This window comes from Vulpes lagopus, chromosome 8 (genome assembly GCF_018345385.1).
Source record: "Vulpes lagopus strain Blue_001 chromosome 8, ASM1834538v1, whole genome shotgun sequence".
In the NCBI taxonomy this organism is placed as follows: domain Eukaryota; kingdom Metazoa; phylum Chordata; class Mammalia; order Carnivora; family Canidae; genus Vulpes; species Vulpes lagopus.
The window spans coordinates 30,962,970-30,984,835 of record NC_054831.1 but is presented as its reverse complement, the minus strand read 5'-3'; the positions used below and the strand labels follow the sequence as shown (position 1 = coordinate 30,984,835).

The window sequence follows — 21,866 nt, the reverse complement described above, 5'->3', positions numbered from 1 at the left end:
GGCTCTAGGGAAGAATTCTTGTTTCTTCCAGCTTCGGTAGCTTCGGTAGCCCCAATTGTTCTTTAGCTTTTGACAGCCTAACTTCAATCTCTGCCTCCATCTTCACATAGCCATACTCCTCTGTGTCTCTTCTTATATATTTTTTAAAGTTTTTAAAAATTATTTATTTATGATAGAGAGAGAGAGAGAGACAGAGACATAGGCAGAGGGAGAAGCAGGCTCCATGCACCGGGAGCCCGATGTAGGATTCGATCCCGGGTCTCCAGGATCACGCCCTGAGACAAAGGCAGGCACCGAACCGCTGCGCCACCCAGGGATCCCCTGTGTCTCTTCTTATAAAGGCACTAATTACATTGAATTAGCCCATCCTAATTACCTTACCAGAGCACATGTAAAGAATATATTTCCAAATGAAGTCATATTTATGGGGTGGGGGAGAATCTTTTGAGGGAACATAGCCTATAATAGCCATTGCTTACTCTTAATTTTAAAAAAACAACAAAAAAAAAAACCTAAAAAAAACAACTAATGTGCAACATTCTACAAGACAACATTCTTGCTCCCTTTAAAACATCAATATCATGAAAAATTGGGGGAGGAGCTGAAGATTAAAAGAGATTTAAGAAACATAAATGCAATGCTTGAAACCTAATTGGATTCTAGTTTGAAAAAAAAGCTGCAAATGTTTTTAACAACTGGCAAAATTTAAATATGATTAGTTATTAGATATCAGGGACTTATTGCTAATTGTCCTAGTTGTGTTGGGGAAGTTGTTACTTTTAGGAGATGCATGTTTATCTAAGGATAATGTGTAATGTCTGCATCCCACTCTACATGCTTCAGGGGGAAAACATCCTAATGTAGATGAAGCAAAATATTGCAGAATTTTTTAATGTAGGTGACTGATCCTGTCATGTCCATATCAAAGTCATATTCAGCTATTTTAAGTGGAATTTAGACATCACAAACAGAAGTTTTTAGTATTTATCATATACTTTAAAGAAATGAAAACCCGCTGAATATGGGCATGCAATGTCCATGATTCAGGTTTTCTGGCTGTTTGGATATTTTTTATTTTTAAATTTTATTTTTTAAAGATTTACTTATTTAGTTATTCATGATAGAGAGAGAGAGGCAGAGACACAGGCGAAGGAGAAGCAGGCTCCATGCCAGGAGCCCGACGCGGGACTCGATCCCGGGACTCCAGGATCACGCCCTGGGCCAAAGGCAGGCGCTAAACCGGTGAGCCACCCAGGGATCCCCTTATTATTATTATTTTTTAAAGATTTTATTTGACACAGAGAGAGAGAGAGCCAACGCACAAGCAGGGAGAGCAGCCGGCAGAGGGAGGAGAGGCAGGCTCCCTGCTAAGCAGAGAGCCCCACCACCTGGGGCGCAAGGTGGGACTCTATCCCAGGACCCTGAGATCATTAAGCAGAGGCTTAATCCACTGAGCCACCCAGGTGCCCCACGGATATTTTCAAAACAACCTTGGGGGAAAAACTACTTACAAAGCTCTCCAACCATGCAGTTACCTACGGTAAAACACAAACTCTTCGGCATAACCGCTGACTTCTGCATCAGCAGAAGACTCACTATCCCCAGGCTACATCGTGCATATTATATCCAAGTAACGCCAGGATAACATAGAACTAACTTTCCATTTCCTCCTCCCTTGCTCGCCATTCCGGCCAGGTTGTTTGCTCCTCCCTCTGCCCCAACTTTTCCCAAATTGCAGATCAGACGTCACCTCCTCCGGGAAGGCTTCTTCTCACACTGCTGTCCCAGGGGAGGGCTCAGGATTGCACCGCAATGTAAACCCCCATGAGCTCGGGGGTCGGGTTCACGAATGCTGGCCGGCGCACATTAACTTAATGAAGGTAAATACATTCAAGTCCACCGTGTAAAATCCTCGAACGGCACATTTTCCCAGTAGCTGATTTCCAAGCAGCATTTTTGAACTGGGTTAAACTGGGTCATCAGCTTCCTCTACAGGTGTGTCGGGCTCAGGACCCTCAACCACACGGAGAGCGCGTCGAGCCCGCTGCACCCCCGCCGGCCGCCCGCTCGCAGGCGAAACCCGGCGCCGGAGGCCACTTCTCTCCGTCTGTTTCGGGACCACAGCTGGCGGGGATTTTCCGCGCGGCTCCGGTCTCTCCCGCCGGCGTGGAGCGGGGAGTTCCGGAGACGCCGGGAACTGCCTTCCGAGAACGTTCCCCGAGGCGGCCGCCTCCCGCCCCTCCGAGAGGTCACCGGCGGGGCAAACCGCGAAGCGCGAGCGACGGGAGCTGGCGGCGGGAGGTCTCACGCCCCGGGCCGCCCCGCAGGGCGCACTCCCCGCCCGGCCCCTCCTCCCCCGCCGCAGCCCCGCCCACCGCCTCCACTCCACCCAATCGGCGCGGCCGGCGGAGGACGGCGGAGGACGGCCGGACGCCGAGCGGCCGTTCACGTCGGCGCGCTGACGTTACGCGCAGACGCACCTGTCGGGCTCCCCTTACGCGGCTCGGGGCCGGGCTGGTCCGGAACCCACAGCCCCTTTTCCCAGTCCCAGTCGGTCCGCGGCCGGGAGTTGGGTTGCGTAATGAGGCCGGAGGGTGTGCTGGGCTGAAAGGCATATTCTCTTTCATTTCCGAGTCGGAGCATGGGTTCAGGTTGAGTCTCTTAAGAGGGAAGTGAGGTTGGAGATTTTTATTTTTTAATGTGGGGTGGAAGCAGTTGACTTTAGGGCCCTCCGAAGGAAGCGGATTGAACTTAATGCTGCTCCCGTGTTGGGAGGAGGACGAAAAAGGTCCCGCCTGGCAAAATTTCCGTAACTTCATCAGTAGAAAACCCAAGGTACCGTTTAAACTGCAGTAGTGTCCGTGGAGTCCCGCTGTCTCCAGGTGGAGCTCCCAGGGTAGCTAGGTTCTTAGGTTTGGAACAGATGCAGAATCCAAAGGCAGCGCAAAAAACAGCCACGGATTTTGCTATGCCTCTGAGCTGCAAGGTGAGTGACCTGGCACGTTCACGGGTTTGGGCCAGCTGTGATGCCAGGGCTCTCGTCTTGGTTCGTCTTAGAACAGGCAGCCTAAATGATCAGGCGTATGCGCATCCTCGACATTCCTGAAGATTTCTCCTGTTTCCTTTAGGAACTGCCGAAGGGCCTTTGAATACCGTGGAAGTAGGTTCCAGATAAGATTAATATTGAACTCAAGGTAGTGGGTTTTAACTTGCGGTAAAATTGCCCAAAATTTAAAGTTATTATTCAGTTTTTCTATCTTTAGCCTGAATTTATGTGTATATCAAGACCTAGTTCGTGTAGATATAAAACATTTGTTTTGATCATAAACCTGGATCAGAAACTACCTTAGAATCTCAAGTTTTAGTTTTGCATATAATGGGCTTTATTTGTATATTATTTAAAACTGGAGCACAGGAAGATTATACCTTATATGTGTATAAGATTTCTGAGATTTCTTCTTTCTTTTGGAGGAAAAAAAAACCTTGTTTTTAAGAATTGAATCTTTTTTTTTTCTTGTAATTTGAAAGTTCAGTTCTGCAAACTGTAAACTTTTTTGAGCCATACAATTTAGTTACTGCAGCATCATTGTGGCTTTGTCATTGATTATTGAATCTTTCCAGAAATGCTTTACCTTTAATTTCTGAACAGTTTAATTTATAAGATTCTTTTTTTAAAATAAGATTCTTTTCTTGAGGAAGTTGGTATGGAAATAATTTAACTGATGTTAAAATTAGTGAATTTTATGTGCCTTTGTGAGTCACTAGGAAACATGATCTGTGTAGCTCAAGAGTACATATAAGAATGTGAATGTATAGTTGATTTTCATCATAAAAGTTAATTTTCATCTTTCACCAATCCTGCTGATTGCCGTTACATAGTGTGGCTTAAAAATCAGATGTGTGACCTACAGATGTTTTCTCAAGTTGAGTGTTTTTATGACCTCTGGTTGATAGGAACAGCCACTATTGGCAAAATCCAAGGCATCTCCCTCCCACACCCTGACTCCCACACTTTTCAAAGACTGATTCTTTGCTTGGAAAATGGGTCACATTATTTTAAGTTAATATAAATGTATAGTACTTATAGCTTGGAAATTGTGTTTTAAGCATGTGTTTTCAATCATACATAGCTCATTAAGAATGTAAAAATCCAACTTGGGAAGGGGTATATACAGTTCAGAGGAACAGATTTGCTGAGGTTGTAGTTTTATATTAATAAATTGGCTATTTTCCAGGTTGTGTCGATGATAGGCTTTCCATTTCCTGTCCTGTGACATGTTGGTAATAATTTTCAGACCGCTCAGGAAGCCAGATTTGATCTCTGTGGTGGGTCACATACCAAAGCAGTATCCTGTGGCATTTGGCCACTCTCACTGCTTTGTAGAACTTTCATCTGAGTTTCTAGTCAAACTTGTCAGCAGTGATCTAAACCATATGATAAGTGTTAATATTTATTGAGCAATTTTTTTAATTGAGCAAATTCTATGTTTTAGGACCATTCCTAAGTGTTTTTTGTGGATTGTCTCAACTACCACACCAACCCCAGGAAATATTTTGTTTTCCTGTCATACAGTGGAAATGTGGAAACTGAGGCATAGAGGATTTAGTTAACTTGCCCAAGGTCTCAGTAAGTGTCACAACTGGTAGTGTGATTTTAGAGCTCTTGCTCTCAATGGCTGCATTGTATTTCACATAAGGCTAGGCAAAATGCTAGAAGAAAACTTAGGATGAGAGATACGGCACCATCAGTTCGTTTATTTTTCAGTTATAAAAGTTATGTAAAGTTACAGAAACTCTGGAAAATAATTTTTGAAACTTTCGTTCTAAAATAATACTCTTTGTGTTTTCTGATGCGCACATTCACATGTATATATAACGTGGCTATGACTCATTTTGATTTTTAAAGATGACTGTTTCTCAGTTAAGTATAAAATGTAGGATCAAACCTGTGCAGGGAAACTGCCCATTTTGCACGGCTGGAAATACAGAGAGATTTTATCTGCAACTTTGGAACCAGTTAACTAAATATATTTTTTGCTCTTTTGAGAAGTAGTTAAACCGCTGAGCCACCCAGGGATCTTTTGAGAAGTAAACAGTTTCTGTCTTGTAAAGTCAAGATTATTTTGTTTTCAAAGTGTAAGTCTTCCACATCATCTTTTTTTGTGGGATTATTGTTTACCTTTCTTTTGTCTCATAGTCTAAGCCTTATATTTGTGTTTTTACTTTTAAAATTATCTACTATTTAACTTATGGGTGGCTCTAAAAATTTTTATGAATCTAAGAAACTTTCTTCAGAGAAGATATTTCCTTCTTTTAGAGGGTTATTCATTTAATACTTTAAAAAAAAAGATTTTATTTATTCATGACAGACACAGAGAGAGAGAGAGGCAGAGACACAGGCAGAGGGAGAAGAAGCCCCCCTGCAGGGAGCCGGACGCGAGACTCGATCCAGGGTCCCCAGGATCACACTCCTGGCTGAGGGCGGCGCTAAACCACTGGGCCACCAGGGCTGCCCATTTAATACTTTTTTTTTTTTTTGAAGAAAAATGTCAGCACAGCAATTTGTACATGCAGCTAACTTAATAATAGAGATAAAATATCAAGTAATACTGCTTTTGGGAGAAATCAGTTTCATTATGGTCATATCTTGTATGTAGTCACAATTTGTACAGAATAAATTCTTCCTTGCTACTGTGATATTCTGACCTCAGTCTCATGATGTTGTAGGAGGCGGAGGGCTCATTCTTTAGTAAAATACATTTGAAAAGCTTTTCATAACTTTAATTCATGAAATTAGTGTTTACTACAGGTTTTCTCGAGAGCTTTTCCAATGCTGTTAGCCTTTACAATTCTAGAATGGGGTATGCTCTATTATTACCCAAGCATATTTGACCATGAAACTTTTTATTGGACTTGTATTTTGTGCACATACTCATCTTCAAATATTTTTGTTGCCTTCTTGGCTCCAAAACTTGTTTCATGTCAGTAGTCTTGCTTCAGTTAACTTCGCTGATCTCTGCCCCATAAAATCCCACTTACCTTTTAAGGTCGAACTTAGGTGTGTCTCTTCCAGAGAAGGCTTCTCACCATCAGTCACCCTGGGATGAGAACTCTTTTTTTCTGAGCTCTTAGAACACTACTGGTGTGTTCTGTGACATCTCTGACGTATTGCTTTTTATCGTGTGGTTGTACATTACCCTATAGGAAAGCATTACATCTCTTTTGAGGACAGTATGTAATGAAGTTTATGCTGAACTTTACTGAAAGCTATAAGGCCTATGCAAATATGATGCCATTAATTGGTAAAACTTGTGTGTAGGGGCATCTGGCTGGCTCAGTCAGTAGAGCATGCAATGACTCCTGCACTCAGGGTTGTGAGTTTGAGCCCTGCATTGGGTATAAAGATTACTTGAAAAAATAAAGCTTTAAAAAATAAAAATTGTGTTTATATTTTTTACAGTTTCTAATACTAATTTTTAATTTCTGATTAGTAGCTATTCTGTAAACATAATGAATGAGTGGTTATATTGAAATTCAGTGTCATGTTTTGATTGTTAATCAGTACTTAGCAATACTGTTAGAATATTTATGTGAGATGCTAAAAGTATTAATATGAAAAATGCTCCTTACAAAAGGCTAGCTTGGTCATCATTTTACTTTTCTGCCATCATTGCTCATGAAACTTCTGTCCATCTTCTAGTTGCTAATATTTGGGATTTTTCTGTTTTCACTGAGATTATGCCTTTTTTTCTATTTAGCTTACTAGCCAGCCAGATAGCTGACTGATACACCCTTGAAACTTAGCCATGGTCCTTAGCCTTACCTCTTTTTTTTAAAAAAAATTATTTATTCATGAGAGACACAGAGAGAGGCAGAGACATAGAAAGAGGGAGAAGCAGGCTCCATGAAGAGAGCCCGATGCAGGACTCGATCCCGGGACTCCAGGATCATGCCCTGAGTCGAAGGCAGATGCTCAACTGCTGAGCCACCCAGGTGTCCTCCTACCTACTCTTCTTTATGAAAGAGGCAAAACTTTGTTGGGAGCTATGGAAAATTGGTGTACCTACAGGCTATGTGAGTCGCTTAGCCACAGATTCACAAGGTGTTCCTCTTTCTGCTTCCTACCTCCCAGTTCTGGTGTTTGGGTGCTGGATTGGTGTACTGAATGAAGGTAACCATTCCTTTCATCGTAGTCTGGCCCAATAGGAAAAAATCCTGGATGTGTAATTCTATAGTTGGAAAGAACACTCTGATCTTAAGTCCCATAAGATGTAGGAGACTGAAATTTGTTTCTTCCAACTGTTTTGAATCAATTTAGTCAAGTCAGAAACCTAGCAGATATCTTAGATTTCTTCTTCATTGTTCCTCACAGTTTATTAGTTACCATGTCTTCTTAAATACTTCTCAAAATTCATTTTACTCCATATTTTGATCTCTTAGGTTAATTATGCCTTCAGTATCTCATATTTAGGATTGTTCAAGGTTCTGCTGGAATTACGATCACCTAACTCCCCTTTCAGTCTCTTGCTCTTCTATGTTCCATACTGTTGCTACTGTTGGCCTGTTAAAATTCATATTTGGCCATGTGGTTGGTCTTAAAAACTCTTAATGATTTCTTCTATGTATAAATGAGTGAATAAGTTCCTTAGCATAATGGATCAGCTCCTAACTTTCTGATCTGGCCTGTGCCCACCTCTCCAGATACTCTCCAGTTCCTTATCTCTTAATTAAACTGCCCAAGCAGGTTTTGTTATTTTGTTGCTGTGTTTTTGCATGTACTTTTTTTGGTCTGTATTGACTTTTAACCTCAGAGTTAGCCCAGTTCACTCATCCTAATCCTTCAATACTCAGCTTAAACATTCCCTTTATTAAATGTTCACAGACTTTTCTAGGTAGCATGCTTATTCCTTTTCATTGTTATCAAATACCTGTGTATACCTCTCCTGTGATAAATTTATATCATACTGTAGTTATTTGTATGTCTTTTACCTTCACTGCTTTGATAATAGGGACCGTATTTTACTTATTATCACAGTACCTGGCTTTATGCCTGGTACATGATGGGTACTGAGGAAATGGTTGTCAAATAAATTAATAAGGGATTCCAAAAACTCATTTTGGCTATGAGATTATGATATTGTAAGCTGAGATAGGGAGTGTAGAAGGACAAGCAAATTTGGGGCAAAATTGATTCAGCTTCTGTCTTGTTGGATTCGAGCTTGCATATAGCATGCGAGTAGTGATGGGCCATTCGTTTGTAATGCATTTGTTATTTATTCATAGTAGAAATAAAAATTGACCCTGCAAGATTTTGTAGATGTAGATAAGATTATAAAATTCATATGGCAAGGCAAAGACACTAGAATAGGTAAAGCAATTTTGAAAAATGAGAATAAAGTGTGACAATTTTTTTAAAAGATTTTATTTATTTGTTCGTGAGAGACACAGAGAGAGGCAGAGATATAGGTAGAGGGAGAAGCAGGTTTCATGCAGGGAGCCCGATGTGGGGCTTGATCCCGGGAGTCCGGGATCACGCCCTGAGCCAAAGGCAGGTGCTCAACCACTGAGCCACCCAGGCATCCCTAAAGTGTGACAAATTTATCCAATTTCAAGGCTTATTTCAGAGCTAGAGTAATCAAGACTGCGTGGTATTACTGTAGGTATAGACAAATAGATCAGTGGAACAGAACATAGAACTCTCAACTAGACACACACAAATATGCCCAACTAATTTTTGACAAAGGCAAAAAAACAAAAACAAAACAAAACCCAAGTACAAAAACAAGCAAATCAGTGAGAGAAAGATACCTTTTTTCTGCAAATGCTGCTGGAACAATTGGACATCCACACATTAAAAAAAAAAAAAAAAAAAAAAAAGACTTCAACCTGTGTCTTTTTTTTTTTTTTTTTTTTAAGATTTTTTTTTTAAGACACAGAGAGAGGCAGAGACATAGGCAGAGGGAGAAACAGGCTCCATGCAAGAAGCTTGATTTGGGATTCGATCCCGGGACTCCAGGATCACACCCTGAGCCAAAGGCAGACACTCAACCACTGAGCCAACCAGGCGTCCCTGGGAAATAGATTTTTTAGATGACAAAGCATAATCCATAAAGGAAAAGTTGATAAATTATGTGAGTCGCTTAGCCACAGATTCACAAGGTGTTCCTCTTTCTGCTTCCTACCTCCCAGTTCTGGTGTTTGGGTGCTGGATTGGTGTACTGAATGAAGGTAACCATTCCTTTCATCGTAGTCTGGCCCAATAGGAAAAAATCCTGGATGTGTAATTCTATAGTTGGAAAGAACACTCTGATCTTAAGTCCCATAAGATGTAGGAGACTGAAATTTGTTTCTTCCAACTGTTTTGAATCAATTTAGTCAAGTCAGAAAACCTAGCAGATATCTTAGATTTCTTCTTCATTGTTCCTCACAGTTTATTAGTTACCATGTCTTCTTAAATACTTCTCAAAATTCATTTTACTCCATATTTTGATCTCTTAGGTTAATTATGCCTTCAGTATCTCATATTTAGGATTGTTCAAGGTTCTGCTGGAATTACGATCACCTAACTCCCCTTTCAGTCTCTTGCTCTTCTATGTTCCATACTGTTGCTACTGTTGGCCTGTTAAAATTCATATTTGGCCATGTGGTTGGTCTTAAAAACTCTTAATGATTTCTTCTATGTATAAATGAGTGAATAAGTTCCTTAGCATAATGGATCAGCTCCTAACTTTCTGATCTGGCCTGTGCCCACCTCTCCAGATACTCTCCAGTTCCTTATCTCTTAATTAAACTGCCCAAGCAGGTTTTGTTATTTTGTTGCTGTGTTTTTGCATGTACTTTTTTTGGTCTGTATTGACTTTTAACCTCAGAGTTAGCCCAGTTCACTCATCCTAATCCTTCAATACTCAGCTTAAACATTCCCTTTATTAAATGTTCACAGACTTTTCTAGGTAGCATGCTTATTCCTTTTCATTGTTATCAAATACCTGTGTATACCTCTCCTGTGATAAATTTATATCATACTGTAGTTATTTGTATGTCTTTTACCTTCACTGCTTTGATAATAGGGACCGTATTTTACTTATTATCACAGTACCTGGCTTTATGCCTGGTACATGATGGGTACTGAGGAAATGGTTGTCAAATAAATTAATAAGGGATTCCAAAAACTCATTTTGGCTATGAGATTATGATATTGTAAGCTGAGATAGGGAGTGTAGAAGGACAAGCAAATTTGGGGCAAAATTGATTCAGCTTCTGTCTTGTTGGATTCGAGCTTGCATATAGCATGCGAGTAGTGATGGGCCATTCGTTTGTAATGCATTTGTTATTTATTCATAGTAGAAATAAAAATTGACCCTGCAAGATTTTGTAGATGTAGATAAGATTATAAAATTCATATGGCAAGGCAAAGACACTAGAATAGGTAAAGCAATTTTGAAAAATGAGAATAAAGTGTGACAATTTTTTTAAAAGATTTTATTTATTTGTTCGTGAGAGACACAGAGAGAGGCAGAGATATAGGTAGAGGGAGAAGCAGGTTTCATGCAGGGAGCCCGATGTGGGGCTTGATCCCGGGAGTCCGGGATCACGCCCTGAGCCAAAGGCAGGTGCTCAACCACTGAGCCACCCAGGCATCCCTAAAGTGTGACAAATTTATCCAATTTCAAGGCTTATTTCAGAGCTAGAGTAATCAAGACTGCGTGGTATTACTGTAGGTATAGACAAATAGATCAGTGGAACAGAACATAGAACTCTCAACTAGACACACACAAATATGCCCAACTAATTTTTGACAAAGGCAAAAAAACAAAAACAAAACAAAACCCAAGTACAAAAACAAGCAAATCAGTGAGAGAAAGATACCTTTTTTCTGCAAATGCTGCTGGAACAATTGGACATCCACACATTAAAAAAAAAAAAAAAAAAAAAAAGACTTCAACCTGTGTCTTTTTTTTTTTTTTTTTTTTTTTTAAGATTTTTTTTTTAAGACACAGAGAGAGGCAGAGACATAGGCAGAGGGAGAAACAGGCTCCATGCAAGAAGCTTGATTTGGGATTCGATCCCGGGACTCCAGGATCACACCCTGAGCCAAAGGCAGACACTCAACCACTGAGCCAACCAGGCGTCCCTGGGAAATAGATTTTTTAGATGACAAAGCATAATCCATAAAGGAAAAGTTGATAAATTAAACTACATCAAAATTAAATATTTTTGTTCCATGATGGACCCTATCAAAAAGAGGAAAGTCAGGGGTATCTGGCTGGTTCAGTTGGGGGAGCATGAAACTCTTGATCACAAGGTTGTGAGTTTGAGCCCCATGTTGGGTATAAAGATTACTTTAAAAAAAAAGAAAAGAAAACTACAGAGTGGGAAAAAATATTTGCAAGCATATCTGACAAAGGACTAGCATCTAGAATATGTATTCTAAAGTATAAAACTTAGCAGTAAAAAAGCTATCCAGTTAGAAAATGGGCAAAATATATGAATAGTCATTTCACTGAAGAGGATAGGCAGATAGCAATAAGCACATAAAAAGATGTTCAACCTGATTAGCCATTAGGGAAATGCAAACGAAAACTACAGTGAGCTATCACTACACACCTATCAGAATGACTAAAATAAAAAATGCTGATGAGGTGACTGGATGGGTCAGTCAGAAAAGCGTCTTTCTTGGGGTCAGGTCATGATCCCAGGATACTGGGATCAAGCCCTGAGTTGAACTCCCTGTTCAGTGGGGAGTCTTTCTCTTTCTCCCTTTGCTGTCTCCACCCCACCTCATGCTGCCTCTTGCACATTCTCTCTCTCTCTCTCTTTCTCAAATATTTTTTAAATATTTAAATATTAACAGGAAGTACTGGTAAGTATGTGAAGAGGCTGGATCACTAATATATTGTTAGTAGGAATGTAAAACTGGCAGTTCCTTAAAAAACTAAACATACCATATGACCCAATTATTGCACTCTTCGACTTTTTTTTTTTTTTTTAAGATTTTATTTATTAGAGATAGAGGCAGAGACACAGGAAGAGGGAGAAGCAGGCTCCATGCAGGGAGCCCGATGTGGGACTCGATCCTGGGTCTCCAGGATCCCGCCCTGGACCAAAGGCAGTGCCAAACCGCTAAGCCACCTGGGCTGCCCAGCACTCTTCGACTTCTGTCTCAGAGAAATGAAGACTTAAGTTCACACAAAAGCCTATGGGCATGCAGCGTGATTCATAATACCCAAAACCTAGAAAAGAGGCATATATTCTTCATTGGGTGAATGGTTAAACCATGGTACATCCAGACCGTGAACTATTACTCGACAATATAAAGGGAAGAACTATTGACACATACAATAACATGAGCAAACATCCAGAGAATTATGCGGAATGCAAAGAGGTCATCCCCAAAAGTAACATACTGTATGATTCCATTTATATAACATACTCGAAATGGCAAAATTCTAAGAATAGAAAATAGATTATGAGTTGCCAGGGGTTAAAGAGAGGGTGGTGGTGGGGCTGGAAGAAATAGGTGTGGCTATAAAAGGGTAACATGAGGGATCATTGTGGTGATAGACATGTTCTGTATCTTGACTGTACTATCTGTGTCAGGATTTGGATTATGATATTGTTCTGTAGTTTTGCAGAATATCACCATTGGTGGAAACTGAGTAAAGGGTACACAGGATATCTGTATGATGTACTATAACTGCGTGTGAAATCCTAATTACTTCTAAAAGTTGAATAAAAATATTGAACGCCTAATATGTGCCGGGTAATGTGCTAATGACCATAGAATATGCAATATTGAACAGAAATTGACACTGTGCCAGATCTCGTGATACACATCATAGTTGGGAAGACGTTAATTAAGTAATTGCATAAATAAGCGTAGTGTAACAACTGTAGTGAGTGATATAAGGAAAGATCTAAGAACTAACAATGAAAATTTGACCTAGTCAGGAGAGATTTGCCCAGGTAATGAGTAGGTCAGAGAGGCTTTCTTTACTAGGTAGCATTGCTGTTGAGTACAATGTTTTTGCCGCACCTGTGAGACACATGTAATTTAAAATTTTGTAGCCATATTAAAAAGATAAAAGAAAACATTAATTTATTTAATATATCTAAAATATTATTTCAACATATAATCAACATAAAATTATTAGAATATTTGACTGTTGTTTTTTTTTTTTTTTTTTTTTTTGTATTGAGCCTTAGGAAATCTGGTAGGTATTTTACCTTTGAGCACATCTAAATTTGGACTGGCCATGTTCCAAGGCTAGTGAGAGTGATCAGTGTACAGCCCTATAGGTTCCTAGGTTAATAAGAAAAATATAGTTTTTAAATTGTCAAATTTATAGAAATAATAACCCCTGCAGGCCTGAGTTTAATAAACTTTTGAAACAGAATTGGTTGCTCTTGTTATAAAGATGTCAAGTCTAGATGTCTCAGAGGTATTGGTGAAATTAATTTTTTTTTTAAGAGAGGAGAGGGAGGGAGGCGGGCAGATGTGGGGGAGGAGCAGAGAGACTCTTAAGCAGGCTCCACACCCATCTCTATCCCTGAGATCATGACCTGAGCCAAAAATCAGGAGTTGGATGCTTAATCGGCTGAGCTATCCGAATGCCCCCAAAATAAGTTTTCAAAACATTTTGAAAGAGTTAAGTTGTCAGTTATCATTGCTTTTGAGGGACTTTGAGGGATAAATGGAGAAGATATCTGGAACTTGCTGATTGAGGTCCCAGTACACGGACATTTGTAATTATTTTAATTTCTTAGTGATACATAGCTTCCAACTAATGTTCATTGATGTATATTATCACATGTCTTAAGCCCTTCTAGTCTGATCATGAGGTAAAGAAGTGAAGAATAGAATGTTTGTGTTCTCTCCAAGATCTTAGCATACATGCTTTGATACAGCAAAATTAAAATGATTCTTGGAATTTTTCATGCTTATTTTTTTTTAAAGGATTTTGGCTATTTACTCAACGGCCACAGTATTTTATTTGATTGCCTCTATGGACACTGCAAAGTTCTTAGCATGAATGGTTATTTTCGTACTATTCTAACATTTACCTTAAATATAAAACACTTGCTTTATTAGTATATTCTAACAAATCTCTAGTAAGTTATACTAGGCTGTCTTTGGTAGAGGTAACCATAAAACTAATGAAGTTGTAAAGCAGTTAATATATGTTTTTCTTTGTAATCCATGACTGAATAACAATTTGATGTTTTGACATTTACAATTATGTACTAGTCACTATACCAGATGCTGAGAATAGACGTGTTTTCAAGGAGTACACAAACCTTCACCTTCTGTAAAGAAGTCTGTAAGTTAGGAATTTTGTATAATCTGTTAAAAAGAGTTTTTGGCAATATTTTATTTTTTCTGAAGTGTAAAATCTGTACAAATAATTTTGATTGTTATAGCTCTTTGAGGTTATTTTTCCCTGTGCAAAAAGGACAGTTTACTGAGGACAGGAGATTGTCTTAAAACACTTAAAGTCTTCAGTGTTAGAATTCACCACTAGAATTGGAGTATGCTTATTGCCATTATCTTTTATTTTCATATGTATTTATTACATATTATTCTTGTCTTACAAGGCTTACTCGTTTGACTGCTTTTATGACTGTATCTTTCAAGTCCCACACGTGAACCTTTCAAGTCTATTGCTAATATCTTGAACTCTCATTTAATTTATTATTTTTTTAAGATTTTATTTATTCATGAGAGGCACAGAGAGAGAGAGAGGCAGAGACACAGGCAGAGGGAGAAGCAGGCTCCATGCAGGGAGCCCGACATGGAACTTGATCCCGGGACCCCAGGATCAGGCCCTGGGCCAAACCAAGGCAGGCACTAAACCATTGAGCCACCCAGGGATCCCCTCTCATTTAGTTTAGATATTGAGCAAGTAGGAAGATGTATTTAAAAAAAAAAAAACTAGGAGTATTATTGTTTTTAAAGCATAGAGAGTAAGAACAATGAAAACAAGCATTTTTGGTATTATCTGCTTTGAAAAAATGAAAATTGTTACTTATATTTTCAGTGCCTGATATTTGACTATGAACTCTGAAAATTTTAATTTTAAAATAAAAAGAATGAAATTAATATTAAAAACAATTTTTAATGATAGCATTTTTAAAATTAGTACTTGCATCTGATAAAATACACAAAAGAGAAAAAAAAAGTCTCCCTTTTGGACTTGGTACTTCAGCCATTTTGTTCCTTTCTCCTGTAGGCAACTTGAGAATCCCTCCAGATACAGTCTATATGTACACAAGCAATTAATTATACATTGTATTTTTTCCTCTCCCCACAACTCCCCTGTTTTTTTCCTCGTAAAACCCCCCCACATATATTGTAGTATATCTTAAACACATCTTTGTACTTCTTTTTAAGATTGATTGATTGATTTGAGAGAGTACAAATGTGTGCGAGTTGGGGGGAAGGGCATAGGGAGGAGGAGAGGGAGGGAGAATCCCAAGCCAACTCCTGCTGGAGGAGCAGAGAGACTCTTAAGCAGGCTCCACACCCATCTCTATCCCTGAGATCATGACCTGAGCCAAAAATCAGGAGTTGGATGCTTAATCGGCTGAGCTATCCGAATGCCCCCAAAATAAGTTTTCAAAACATTTTGAAAGAGTTAAGTTGTCAGTTATCATTGCTTTTGAGGGACTTTGAGGGATAAATGGAGAAGATATCTGGAACTTGCTGATTGAGGTCCCAGTACACGGACATTTGTAATTATTTTAATTTCTTAGTGATACATAGCTTCCAACTAATGTTCATTGATGTATATTATCACATGTCTTAAGCCCTTCTAGTCTGATCATGAGGTAAAGAAGTGAAGAATAGAATGTTTGTGTTCTCTCCAAGATCTTAGCATACATGCTTTGATACAGCAAAATTAAAATGATTCTTGGAATTTTTCATGCTTATTTTTTTTTTAAAGGATTTTGGCTATTTACTCAACGGCCACAGTATTTTATTTGATTGCCTCTATGGACACTGCAAAGTTCTTAGCATGAATGGTTATTTTCGTACTATTCTAACATTTACCTTAAATATAAAACACTTGCTTTATTAGTATATTCTAACAAATCTCTAGTAAGTTATACTAGGCTGTCTTTGGTAGAGGTAACCATAAAACTAATGAAGTTGTAAAGCAGTTAATATATGTTTTTCTTTGTAATCCATGACTGAATAACAATTTGATGTTTTGACATTTACAATTATGTACTAGTCACTATACCAGATGCTGAGAATAGACGTGTTTTCAAGGAGTACACAAACCTTCACCTTCTGTAAAGAAGTCTGTAAGTTAGGAATTTTGTATAATCTGTTAAAAAGAGTTTTTGGCAATATTTTATTTTTTCTGAAGTGTAAAATCTGTACAAATAATTTTGATTGTTATAGCTCTTTGAGGTTATTTTTCCCTGTGCAAAAAGGACAGTTTACTGAGGACAGGAGATTGTCTTAAAACACTTAAAGTCTTCAGTGTTAGAATTCACCACTAGAATTGGAGTATGCTTATTGCCATTATCTTTTATTTTCATATGTATTTATTACATATTATTCTTGTCTTACAAGGCTTACTCGTTTGACTGCTTTTATGACTGTATCTTTCAAGTCCCACACGTGAACCTTTCAAGTCTATTGCTAATATCTTGAACTCTCATTTAATTTATTATTTTTTTAAGATTTTATTTATTCATGAGAGGCACAGAGAGAGAGAGAGGCAGAGACACAGGCAGAGGGAGAAGCAGGCTCCATGCAGGGAGCCCGACATGGAACTTGATCCCGGGACCCCAGGATCAGGCCCTGGGCCAAACCAAGGCAGGCACTAAACCATTGAGCCACCCAGGGATCCCCTCTCATTTAGTTTAGATATTGAGCAAGTAGGAAGATGTATTTAAAAAAAAAAAAACTAGGAGTATTATTGTTTTTAAAGCATAGAGAGTAAGAACAATGAAAACAAGCATTTTTGGTATTATCTGCTTTGAAAAAATGAAAATTGTTACTTATATTTTCAGTGCCTGATATTTGACTATGAACTCTGAAAATTTTAATTTTAAAATAAAAAGAATGAAATTAATATTAAAAACAATTTTTAATGATAGCATTTTTAAAATTAGTACTTGCATCTGATAAAATACACAAAAGAGAAAAAAAAAGTCTCCCTTTTGGACTTGGTACTTCAGCCATTTTGTTCCTTTCTCCTGTAGGCAACTTGAGAATCCCTCCAGATACAGTCTATATGTACACAAGCAATTAATTATACATTGTATTTTTTCCTCTCCCCACAACTCCCCTGTTTTTTTCCTCGTAAAACCCCCCCACATATATTGTAGTATATCTTAAACACATCTTTGTACTTCTTTTTAAGATTGATTGATTGATTTGAGAGAGTACAAATGTGTGCGAGTTGGGGGAAGGGCATAGGGAGGAGGAGAGGGAGGGAGAATCCCAAGCCAACTCCTGCTGTGCATGGAGCCCAATGCCTACTTGATCTCACAATTCATGAGATCATGACCTGAGCCAAAATCATTAACTGACTGAGCCACCCAGGCGCCCTACTTCTTTGTACTTTAACTTAACCATTGATCTTGCAGATTGTTTTATACTACTACCTGAAGAAATTCTTCACTCTTATTTGTAGCTGCATGGTAAGAATAGAATGATTAAATCATCCTCAAAGACATAGAGTTAGCTTTTGTTACAGTGTATGACCTTAGTATTTTTTTATATTGAAATCAGAAGTTTCTTTTTGTCATGTTAAACTAGGTGATTTTTATTAGATGTTGGGAAAATGTTAAAACCATTTTTCCTTTTTTTTTTTTTTTTTTTCAGATAATCAGACAGCTAAATGGAGTCTGAGCAGCTGTTCCATAGAGGGTACTATAGAAACAGCTACAATAGTATAACAAGTGCAAGTAGTGATGAGGAGCTTTTAGATGGAGCAGGTGTTATTATGGACTTTCAAACTTCTGAAGATGACAATTTGTTAGATGGTGACACAGCAGTTGGTAAGTTTGGCATTACAGCTTTTAATATTTGTAGTAATTAATGACTACTAATTATATATTATTAAGGTTTTTGGGTAACTACTTATTTTTGAATTGAGTTGATTCATATAACATAAATAGCCATTTTAAGATACTCAGTTCAGTGGCATTTAGCACATTCACAGTGCAGCTACCACTTTTCTCTAGTTCCAAAACATTTTCATTACCCCAAAAGAAAATCTTGTATATGGGAAATCTTAAAATTTTAAATATAACATAATATGGAGATGTATGACGGTAATTGGGATCCTCAGAGAAATAGAACCTAATATCCATACATAAATATCCAGAAAGAGATTTATTATGAAACATTGCCTCACATGTTTGTGGAGGCTGAGTCCCCCAATCTGTCATCTGCAAATTAGAAGCTCAGGAAAGCTGGTGTTGTAGTTCTAGTCCAAACACAGAGGCTGAGAACCAGGATAGCCAGTGGTGTGAGTCTCAAGGCCCTGGATCCAGAAGTGCTGATGTCTGAAGGCAGAAGAGGATAGATGTCCCATGTCCAACAAAAAGCGATTTCACTCTTCCTCTCTGCCTTTTGGACTGTTCAGATCCTGAACTAACTGGATGATACCCACTTGCCATTGTTTAGGGTACCGTTTTTAAGTCTACTGAATCAAATGCTAATCTCTTCTGGAATCTGGAATCTTCTGGAATCTCACAGACACACACATAAATAATATTTGACCAGCTATCTGGGCATTCCTTAGGTCAGTGAAAATAACATATAAAATTAACCATCCTAACAATCATCAGATTATGTGTGGAAATTCTACAAAGTGAAGACATCTGTATAATTATCCTTAATTGAAAAATGAAACATTACATGATCCTTCAGAATTCTTTTTTGTTCCCTCTTCCAGTTTCAAAGGTAACTATTATTATTTTGACTTCTATTGATTAGTTTACAGGTATTTATATAATGGAATTATACTATGTATACTCTTTTGTGTCTGGTGCCATTTACATTTTAAGATTCATCTGTGTTGCTTTCTATTTAATTTATTTTCATTGCTAAATAGTATCTCATTGTGTCAATATGTTGCAGTTTCTCTGTTCTATTCATCATATATTGTTGGTTGATATTTAGGTTTCTATTCTTTCAAATTTTGGCTACCAGTAATAATGCTGTTATGAATTTTCACGCACCTGTATTTTAGTGCATATTATATATACAATTCTGTGAGGTTTATACCTTGGAATGGAATTCTTAGGTGATAGGTATGTGGATCTCAGTAGTACTAGCTCTTATTAAAGATAGTTCCAAAGTAGTTATATAGCATGTTCATTCTACTAGCAGCGTGTGAAATTTCTAGTTCCATCACATCTTCACCAATATTGGTATTTTCAGTTTTAAAAATTTTGGCTATTCTAGTATGGGTGCAGTCTTCTTACATTTTTTTTTTTTTTGTCTTCTTACATTTTGATTTTATTTTACATTTGTCTGAAGGCTTATGAATTTAAATACTTTCTTGCCTGTTAACTTTTTAGATTGATTCTTTAGAATTGCCTTTTCAGTCTTTTGCCTATTTTATGAGTTATTTATGCATTCTGATTAAGAGTCCTTTGTCAAAAAAAAAGAGTCCTTTGTCAGATACCTGTATTACAGATGTCTTCTCTCACTCTGGTATGCCTTTTCACATTCTTAATGGAATCTTTTGATGAAGATGCCATCAATTCTAATGAAATCCAGTTAATTTTTTCCTTTATTTTTGTCTTTTTTGTGTTCTGTTTAAGATCTCCTGCCATACCTCAGGACCATGAAGAAATTTGCTGATTTTTTTTCTAGAAGTTTTTTTTGTGTGTGTGTCTTTCACATTTAGATTTATAATCTACCTTGCAACTAATTTTTATATGTGATGTAAGTTAAAGATTTAGACTCTGTTTCTTTCCCCATATGGATAACTAGTTGATTCAGCACCATTTATTGAAAAACCTTCCATTCTCCTGTGTATTGCAGTGGTACCTTTATCATCTATCAAATGGATATATTTCTTTAGGCCTGTTTTTGGACTTTCTGCTCTGTTGTACTGAAATATTTCTTTCTCCATATGCCAAAACCTAGCATATATATGAGTTTTGTTTTTCACATTGGTCTTTTATTGACTTGTAAACCATGTAGTCCATTTATATTTAATGTAATGACTGATGTATTTGAGTTCGGATCTGTTTTTGTATTTGCTTTCCGTTTATCATAGCTGTTCTTTTTCTCTATTTCTTTTTCTTTTTTCTTTTTCTTTTTAAGATTTATTCATGAGTGACAGAGAGAGAGAGAAAGAGAGGGAGAGATAAAGAGAGGCAGAGACACAGGCAGAGGGAGGAGCAGGCTCCATGCAGGGAACCTGACGTGGGACTTGATCCCAGGGCTCCAGGATCACACCCTGGGCTGCAGGCAGTGCTAAACCACTGCACCACCAGGGCTGCCCTTTTTCTCTATTTCTGTTCTTTGCAGTACTTTGTTAGACACTGTCTTATATTTTGTTTGCTGCATTACTCTAGAGATTGTAGCATACACTGTTGACTTTTAGTTCTATAAATTAGTACTTTAACCACTTCATGGAAAATGTAAGGACCTCAGGATATTTTCCCTCATTTGATCCCCCTCCGACTTTTGGTGCTGCTGTTGTCTGTTTTAATTCTGTGTATATTTTACATTTCACAAGATATTATTGTTTTATGTCAGTGTCTATTTAGATTTTATTTTAGAGAGAGGGTATATGCACAAAAGCAGCAGGAGGGACTGAGAGAGAGGGAGAAGCAGATTCCCCACTGAGCAGGGAGGCCAACATGTCCCCATCCTAGGATCCTGGGATCAAGACCTGAGCCAAAGGCAGACACCCTACTGACTGAGCCAGCCAGGCAGGCGTCCCTGTCAGTATCTATTTCGATTTAGCTGCATCTTTACATTTTGTATTGCTCTTCATCCTTTACTGCATTTTCATGTTTTTGCCTGGGTTAGTTATCTTTCTGCCTGAACAACTCTCATTAATTTTCATTTTGTTACTGACTGCTAGCAATAAGTTCATTCAGTGTTTGTAAAAACTTTTGTTTCCTCCTTATTTTTATAGGGATATATTTGCAGATATATGTGTCCAGATCTATGGTCATTTCCTTTGAACACTTTAAAGATATAATTCTGGTGTCATTTGCTTTCCATTCTTTTGAGAAGTCAGCTATCAGTTGTATCTTTTTCCCTTTTGGCTGCTTTTAAGAATTTTTTCTTTGTTTTTGATTTTCAGTAAATCAGGGTTGCTAAGTGTAGTTTTCTTTGTATTTATCCTGGTTAGGGTTATTAGAGCCTCTGAATTGTGACTTGATTTTTCTTTTTCTTTTTTTTAAAAAAAAAATCTTTGGATAATTTTGACCAGTGTATCCTCACATATTGTTTCTGCCATTCCCTCTCCCCTCTCCTTTTAGGACTCCAATTACATGCATAAAATCTTTTCCCTGAGATTCTTGTGTTTCTTATGCTTTTCTCTGTATTATCTTTTTTCTTCTCATTTGGATGTTTCAGTTCATTTGGGTAAATATCAAGGAATGTAATAGCTGGATCATATATGGTAAGAGTATGTTTAGTTTTGTAAAAAAACTGCCAAATTATTTCTTAAAGTGGTTGTACCATTTCCATTCCCACCAACAGTGAATGAGAGAGATCCTGTTGCTCCACGTACATGTCACACTTGGTGTTGTCAATAGTTTGGATTTTAGCTGTTGCAACAGGTGTGTAATGGTATCTCATTGTTTTCATCAAGTTTTGAATTTCAGATATTTCTCAGCCATTGAATTTCCATTTGATTAATTTCCTATAAATT

General features: G+C 37.9%; 1 protein-coding gene across 3 annotated transcripts in view; it reads left to right on the top strand.

Annotated features, from left to right (window-relative positions):
- The first annotated feature begins 2,475 nt into the window (after window positions 1-2,475).
- The window catches only part of CLCN3 (chloride voltage-gated channel 3), a 90,280-nt gene continuing 70,889 nt past the window's right edge, over window positions 2,476-21,866 (top strand). For 2 of the 3 annotated variants that reach the window (XM_041766479.1, XM_041766475.1), the window contains exons 1-2: window positions 2,476-2,986; window positions 17,840-18,015. In XM_041766479.1, the coding sequence (XP_041622413.1) occupies window positions 17,856-18,015 (160 nt within the window). In that variant the 5' untranslated portion in view covers window positions 2,476-2,986; window positions 17,840-17,855. The remainder of the gene's footprint in view (window positions 2,987-17,839; window positions 18,016-21,866) is intronic. The other variant, XM_041766477.1, reaches the window with a different exon arrangement.